This window comes from Wasmannia auropunctata, unplaced genomic scaffold, assembly GCF_000956235.1.
Source record: "Wasmannia auropunctata unplaced genomic scaffold, wasmannia.A_1.0 LD334385.1, whole genome shotgun sequence".
Taxonomy (NCBI): Eukaryota; Metazoa; Arthropoda; class Insecta; order Hymenoptera; family Formicidae; genus Wasmannia; species Wasmannia auropunctata.
Genome location: NW_012028505.1, coordinates 74,942 through 83,095, shown reverse-complemented (window position 1 = coordinate 83,095; position 8,154 = coordinate 74,942). Strand labels below are relative to the sequence as shown.

The 8,154-nt window shown below is 36.9% G+C and overlaps 1 protein-coding gene across 3 annotated transcripts; it reads left to right on the top strand.

The window, feature by feature from the left end:
* The first annotated feature begins 1,175 nt into the window (after positions 1-1,175).
* On the top strand, positions 1,176-5,459 carry LOC105458696 (aldose 1-epimerase-like). 3 transcript variants are annotated; one of them, XM_011704189.1, is made up of 8 exons: positions 1,176-1,503; positions 1,616-1,796; positions 2,064-2,194; positions 2,396-2,589; positions 2,671-2,844; positions 3,223-3,455; positions 3,589-3,754; positions 5,046-5,459. In XM_011704189.1, the coding sequence occupies exons 2-8, from the start codon at positions 1,699-1,701 to the stop codon at positions 5,247-5,249; spliced, it is 1,200 nt and encodes a 399-aa protein (XP_011702491.1). In that variant the 5' UTR covers positions 1,176-1,503; positions 1,616-1,698; the 3' UTR covers positions 5,250-5,459. The 3 variants fall into 3 exon arrangements, with proteins under 3 accessions (XP_011702491.1, XP_011702490.1, XP_011702493.1); XM_011704188.1 differs by lacking the exon at positions 1,176-1,503 and having other exon boundaries at positions 1,512-1,796; XM_011704191.1 differs by lacking the exons at positions 1,176-1,503; positions 1,616-1,796 and having other exon boundaries at positions 2,103-2,194; positions 2,407-2,589.
* The last annotated feature ends 2,695 nt before the right edge of the window (positions 5,460-8,154 follow it).

Here is an 8,154-nt window from a genome sequence, read left to right as displayed (position 1 = left end):
CTCTGCCCCCTGCATGCCTCCTCGTCCCCGCGACGACGACGAATTGTCGTCGTTTCCAGCGAGTGTCTCCATTCCGCGCCGGCTCGTCAGAACATTAAGATAATTACTTTCCAGCGGCGGGATGCGGCACCATTGTCGCGTTACCGCGTCGAGAATGGCATTACGCCATTGTGACGAAGAAAGCTCGCGCGGGTTTGCTCCGCGCCCGCTCCAGCGCCGTGCGAGATGGTGCGAGCGCGCCATTCTGTACAAGCTCGCGCCGCGGCGACGACGGCGGCGTTAGCGCGGCGGGGGTGCAGGGAGCGGAGTTTCCGTCGAGGTGCCTGCTCCGCTCCCATTCGAGGGGGATGCCTTCCGTGCGAGGGTGGAGGGAAGAGGTGGCGCCCGGGTTGTGCCGCGCTCTCTTGTCGGCGACGCCATTAATGTAATTATTTCCATCGACTGTTCTAAAGCACGGCGCGGAAGCGGGGAAGTCGGGTGGCAGCCCTTCCTCTCCCCCCCCCCGATCAGGGCGCGAACTGGGAACGATAAAGAGAAGCGGCGGTATCCCTTCGGGATAATCGAATCGTGTGTGGTACCGCGATCCGCGATTTTTTTTTGACACGCTCGACGGCGCCATCGGGAAAAGGGAATTAGGGTGGTTGGTTGTCAGAATGTGGACAACCACAATACGTCGAATTAGGGGTTGAAATGTCCTTTCGAAATATTCTTTCATGTTTCTTTATTTGTGGGCATTTCGAGAGGCAACTAAAGAGACAGAAGAATTAATGATATACAATCGAATATATGTATTAGGAACTAAAATATTAATTCATCATGATTGACTCGTTAACAAGTTGATTACTATGATCATTCGTTGCTTGATTATTTAGTGGCGCCCCGGTAGTCACTGAGGACTCGATGCTGTCAAATTTTTTTTAAGACGTTTGCGCAAAAAATAAATGCCATTTAATATAAAATTTTGAATGACAGAAATAGCTACACGGAAAGAACAATTTTGCTGAATCCAGATCTGAAAATAATTTTTGTTCAATGATCAAAATAATTTTGTGCGAAAGTCAAAGTGATGTTGCTAGAATATAAAAACGTTTTATAGCAATGCTTATCAGCTTTGACATTCCAACAAATTATTTTGACGATTCAACAAAAAATTATTTTCAGATCTGTTTTTAGCAAAATTTTTAGACCTTTCAACAAAATCGTTCTTTCCGTGTAAATAATAATGTAAAGTAAAAAATTTGGCACACTATCTATAAAAAGTGTATTGGTCTTAAATTGAATTTGTATTAATTAAAATATTAAAAATCAAATTTTTATCTTTTATTATCCCATCAATCTCCGAATGTTATAATGTTCAAAAAAATTTAGTTATATTTCTTGTTGAATAAGAAATACGATTAATTTGTTCGTAAATATTCCGCATTTGTGAAGAAATATCAAAAGATGGCAAAATGGAGCGAGAGAGAAACGATTGGTTCATATGAATGAAACGGAAGTTTGGAAGTATGCGTTTAAAGTTACTGACTTCAACACTTTGAATTTGAGGCTAGACGTTTCTATTAAATTTAAATTTTAGCGTAATTGTTGCAATTAGATTCTTTTTAATTACAATCAGGATGTATGGCGCAAGTGAAATGTGATCTAAAGAGCGAAATAAAAGAATGAATAATTCTTGAAGTTTCAATATTCGCTTGAATCATGTCTTTCGGGGATGTTTTGATTGAAGAGGATGGCTTTGGATTCGTGCCAAGGTCACCTGGTGCTTTATTGGAGAAATCACGCGAGATCGTTAGAAGGTATTGCAAGATTATTGTTGATTATGCAAAAGAAGCTACAGCTTCAATCTGGCTTTTATCTGAAATATCTGTATTTGGGATCTGTATCTGTCATTGAGGCAAAAGTTAGATATTTTGTAGAAACTATATAATATGACGTGAAATTTCTTTGCTTTTGTTAAATTTGAATAGAGAATTTAACAAAAATGAGAAATCTAAGCGCTATATTAGAGAATCGCCTCTATTCCATTAATATATTATATTGATTGGAATGTCATTTTTAAACAGGTACACTCTAACGAATAAACACAAGGCGATTGTTCGTCTGATATCCTGGGGTGCTGGTATTCAATCAATCAAAGTTCCCAATCGAGATGGTAAACTGGCCGACGTTGTTTTTGGATTCGACAACATAGATGGTAAAATTTTTACTAACAAAGCATTGTCTTTTAAAAGCGGATTATTTAAGAATGTTGGTTAGATCAGATGCGTTATTGTACGACATCTTTCTTTCCCTTTTTTTCGATATAATTACATTGGAAATTGTATAATGCTAAAATTAGTAATTTTTATATTTTATATATATTTTAAGTATTCACTATTGCTGCTAACATAATTAGGATATTTGAAGAACAGATACATGGGAAGCATCATTGGTCGCGTTGCCAATTGCATTTCCGGCAGTCCGATGCAACCCGGCAACGTAATTTATCCTTTGTCGATTAACGGCGGGACTGGAGAGGATCGTTTCAATGGCGATACATTCGCGTTCGACAATGTTAATTGGCAGTCGCAGATAGTGAACAATCGAGTGGTACGATGTAACTTATTCCCTGAAAGTGAGCCACGAAATTGTTAAAATTACTGCCTGTTTTATATTGTGTTCTTCGACGAGGTGATGTCGCATTTGAGCCAGAGCTACAGTCAGGGATATCCCGGTGACGTGTTAACGCAAATTAAGTACACCTGGACGGACGACAATCAACTTCACATCAACATCCGTGCCACCAGCACAAGCCCCACTCCCATCAATATTACTAATTATTGTTTGTTCAATCTCGCCGGACATGTAAGAGATGAATATAAAGCATTGGTTTCCTTGAGATTTAATATTTGTCTGTTACAGGAAAAAATTTTAATATAATCAATATTTTAATTCTTCTTTTAACTTTGGAATGCATGAAATTCTCTAAATCGAAGAAAATAAATATGTTAAATGTTTTTATGTTAATTTATATAGTATAACATTTTTTTGAAATTTAGAATTTATGATATTTTTTTTATGAAACTCAAGCATTTATCGTTTTGAGAAATTAAGAGCCAGAGTTTAAAGAAGTGAAGAGGAAAGGATAAAAAATCTAGATTTAGAAATTCAAATTGATTTTCCGATTGAAACTATTTGTTCTAAACTTCCCTATATTACGACATTGAGATAATTTTTTTTTAGGGTACAGGCTCGAAGGAGTTGAAGAAACACGTCCTTACGGTCAATGCTGACAGTTTGGTCTTCAGGAATAACTTGCCGATAAACGTTATATGTTCGGTAGACGGTACAGAATGCGACCTACGTTTACCAGTACAGCTGAACCAGCGTCGATTATACGGTATACCGGGTGGTGGTTACAACCACAATCTGTGCGTCAACAGTCCCAGCAGCTGGTGTTACCGTTTCCACGCTCGGTAATCTTCCCGTGTTATCCGATCCCCTGGATTAGAACCCGCTACTATATCCCATACTATACTACTGGATTATTTCTACAATGTAAAATGTTTTTCTGTTTAAATCAATTTATTCCATCAATTATATGAAAAGAATTTTGCATCCTACTTCCGGACGATTTTTGGAGGTTTACTCGAATCATCCTGGATTGCAAATCTATACGGGAAATGATTTGCCACATCAACATGTTTATCCCCCTGATTTAAAAGATCACGATTGGAAAGACTGCGAGAATGTGCAAGTCAATTCTTCGAAATCGGTAAAGTGTGTGATTGTGATTAAGTTTTATTTTTAAAGTAATATAACTCAGTAAACAAATTATAACTGCGATGCTGCAGCAACACTGTAACATTCCAGATATATTGCAAAAATATTATAATACAACGTTGCTGCAATATTGTAGTTATAATCTGTTTGCTGGGAACTTTAAATACCGAGGTATCATATTAAAGACCGATCAAGGGTAAATTTTCGTGATTGTTAAGAGGGTCTGAAGGTAAATGAAGAACAATGACATTATATACTAATCATTTTAGGATGTGTTCTGTTTCATGCATAATGAGCATGATGTATTATTTTGTCCTTAATTGTTATTCTAAATGTTAAACAAGGACAAAATAATTCATCCGAGTATTCATCCATTACCGAGCATAACACACACGATCGTGTCGTTTTATGAGACTAAATTACTATTTTATTATTGAGTGAAAAGTTCATATGTTATTTTTTAATTTTTGCTGTATATACACACGTATACGCGTTCAGCAAACGTTGCAAACAACGTTACGAAAATTGAAAAATAACATGTAAACTTTTCACTGTCGATAATCAAATAATAATTTGGTAATACATAATTTGGTGGTACATAAAACGATCGTATTTGTTATCCTGGATATATACAGTCAATATATACAATCAAAACAGTTGGTAATATTATCGTTCTTCAATTACTCCTGAGTCCATTTGACAGTCACAAAAATTTGCCTTTGACCCGCCATCTTTAATAATACTTCATCGATGCTGAATAAGGTCAATTTCGAATTTAAATAAAATATAGTATAAATTAATATTGTATTTTTGTCGATAATCTTTAGAAAGCTGTCGAGACATCTTTAAAAATAAAATGCAAATATTCTTTTAATTTCAAAATTCACTATTTAAAAATCTTTGATGTTACTAATTCAAAATCTGAAATAAAAGTCACACAATTTAAAATGAGGGATTGAATATGGCAGTTATTAAGCACAGTGTTAATATGCATCATTTTGTTTAAACTTGGTATAGCATCGAGAGATGCTAATATTAAGATAATATTAAAAATGGTAAATTTTCGTGACAAAAGTACCTATATGCGTACGATTTGTCATCCTTTGCGTTTCGTTATATTGTCAACTATATATATTTTTTAGAAGAAAATTTTCGTGATTTAAGAAAAAATCATGCAATTCTATAAAAGATTGAAGATATTTTAAAATTTAATGTTTTTTAGATACATAAGAAGCTTAGATATATTTTTTAAGAATTATTGAAAATATTACATTTTTGAACAGGCAAAGGAAATTGTAAAGAGAAATACAACGGAAGTTTATGGCAAAGGAGGCGTTCCCTATCGCCGTCATAGCGGATTTGCTATTTCGCCCCAGAATTATCCTAATGATGTTAATAGTGAATACTTTCCATCCTACATGCTGTATCCCGGAAGGATTTATATGCACGACATGACGTACAAGTTTGGAGTACTTTCCGAAGATTAAAACATTTTTCTATTTAATTTATTTTTTCAATGTTTAACTTTTTATCTTGCAATATACGAAGATTGTGTTTTTGAAAATAAATTTTTTTATACTTCAAATAAATTCTTAAGTACACACGGAATAGAAAATATGAGTACGCCAAATTTCCATTGCTTGTCTTCAGAGATAAGATTATAGATCAAAATAATAAATTTATCAAGTACGCACAAATATAATTTTTATGGCAACAGATCTGTGAGAAATTGTATCTATTTGCAGTCCTATTACTATAATATACACATAAATATACATCTAATGCAAACTTTATATGGAAATCTAATTGTCTAATACAAATTTCACAGATTCGTTACCTTATTAAAAAAATTTTCACTCACCAACCCGATGCGCAACGGGCGGAATTATCTGCCACGAAGCTGCGATGCTTCTGTAAAACACAAACAAGATTTAAGTTAAAAATAGTGTTCAAAATAATCAACTTTTCAGAAGATAATTCTTACGCGCATTTTTTGAATTTTTTATTTATCTTTTAATAAAATATTTACAGTATATGATATAATTATATATTTTCAGAAAAAATCTTTAAATAAATAAGCTTTGAAAAATTTTAGATAGATTCATTTAATTTCTCTCATTATTATAGTTCACTGAGATAAAAAACAGTCCGGGTAAGTGGGAAAGAATTATTAATTTAATATAACTTAATTTATATTTTATTTTTATAAAAAATTATATTCACCCCAAAGTTGTTCCGCCGGTGCTCGATGCCTCTCCTAGGCCTCATCCTCCTCTCAAACTCCGGATTATCCAACTGCGTAGAATGCGTAAGATTCTCTCGATGCCCTACCGGAATGAGACGCGACTCGTTTCGAAGCCGATTCATCCCGTGTTGCTGCTTTCTGCAATTAAAACGTTAATGTAATTAAGATGGCAAAGGTAAAGCGGCGCATTTTGTCACGCGTGCAATTAACTTTACACGAAATGAGCGCCGCGGCGAGACAGTGGTAGCGACACGTCGGCGCTGTATAAATCTTGATTTTCATTCGAACGAGTATTGTGAAATGAGGCCTGTTCTTTATAGCTGAACTGGCTGCACTAGTTCGCAGTTTATCTTTCTCTTTCTACGTTGGAAGAAGAAAGATAAACTCTGAACTAGTGCAGCCAGTTCAGCTATAAAGAACAGGCCTATAATACGCGTTCGGACGAACATCAGAAAGTGCTTGCGTGTCAATTCTATTATACATATGTCGCTTACCAATTTTATCAGTCGCAACGCTTCTCGGAGATGATCTAGCTTACATATTTTCGTCGCGTTCTGAAAATATAAAGGGAACGCTATTAAAATGGCGAAGCGGCTTTATTTTATTGCGCGGATAAAGATATACACGGAAAGAACAATTTTGCTGAATCCAAATCTGTATAAATAACTTTTGTTCAATAATCAAAATAATTTTGTACGAAAGTCAAAATAATTGCTAGAATATCAAAACGTTTTATAGCAATGCTTATCAGTTCTAACAAATTATTTTGATGATTCAATAAAAAATTATTTTCAGATCTATTTTTAGCAAAATTTTTAGACCTTTCAACAAAATCATTCTTTCCGTGTACTTACTCATAGGCGCGTCATTTGACGGGCGCGTCACACGTCGTTTGAGAAATAACTAGATTTAGTTTAACAAGGCACAAACAATCGGTCCATAGACATCGAATCAATTGTTTGGAAACGTCGAATCGAGGTCTATCGACCGATCATTTCTGTCTGGGTTTAATGACTTCTAGCATTGTCGCGTTTGACGCGTTTACAGTTGAATTCATCCAACTGCAAAAGTATCATTGCATTTGTCATCAGTATTCAATATAAAGTTAGTGAGGATCTGAGGACCAAAAATTATAACTGCAGTTTCCGACAAAGAAAGATTGTTATAAATTATGACGCGCGTATCAAATGACGCGCCTGTGAGCTGTAGGTACATACCTACGCGAAGTTAAAGAGGCCTGTTCTTTATAGCTGAACTAGCTGCACTAGTTCAGAGTTCATCTTTCTTTTTCGAAATGTAGAAAAGAAAGATAAACTGTGAACTAGTACAGCCAGTTCAGCTATAAAGAACAGGCCTCTTTAACTTCGCGCGGTAATAGCGTCGCGGCGACGCAGCGGCGCGGCAGCGCTACGACCGACGTTTCATGACTTGATTTTCGGCCGAACGAGTATTGCGAAATACGCGTTCGAAACGAGCATCAATGCATGCAGGCCGATTCTACTATACTGCTTGTAACATAGACTCGGCACTCTGATTCTGTCGAATGCGTATTTCGCAATATTCGTTCGGCCAAAAATCGAGACGCGTGGTGTCGTCGCGCCAACGCCGCGCCGCGCATCGCTCCGCGCACCGCCCGCACCGCCACCTCCGCCGACGTGTCACCGCGACGATTTCACGTAAGCTGACAGTGTATAAAGCATCTTAATTATGTGTTTATCCTCCTGCATACGTACGCCGTTATAGATAAATAAACGCGTAATTAATGGCGAAGCGGCACAATTCGTCCCACGCGCGGTTACGCGCGCTCGGTCAGCTGACGCGAACAAGCGTTGGCGGCGCTGGCGTGGCTCACGCTATCGAGTCTTGATTTTCGGCCGAACGAGTGTATTAACGAAACACGCATCCGACCGAATGCGAACGTCGAATCTATATTACGCGAATTAGATGGCAGATTGATACGATTATCAATGAAAGAGTCACGGCGTCACTCAAGTGCTTTCGTTTCCGAAACGCAGCCAACTTTGACGCGTCAAAAGCGACGCCGCGGCGTTGCAGCGCGTTCTGCGTCGCAATTTCCGAATTAATTTCGAGAAACAAATAATAGATACGTGTTCGCTGTTCATTGTTATGTCGTAATGTAATGTAAG

Coding starts and splice junctions, on each gene's coding strand:
- LOC105458696 (XM_011704189.1), top strand. CDS start 1,699: ATGTCTTTCGGGGATGTTTTGATTGAAGAGGATGGCTTTGGATTCGTG. Junction 1,797..2,063: donor TCACGCGAGATCGTTAGAAG/GTATTGCAAGAT, acceptor ATTTTTAAACAG/GTACACTCTAACGAATAAAC. Junction 3,755..5,045: donor AAGTCAATTCTTCGAAATCG/GTAAAGTGTGTG, acceptor ATTTTTGAACAG/GCAAAGGAAATTGTAAAGAG.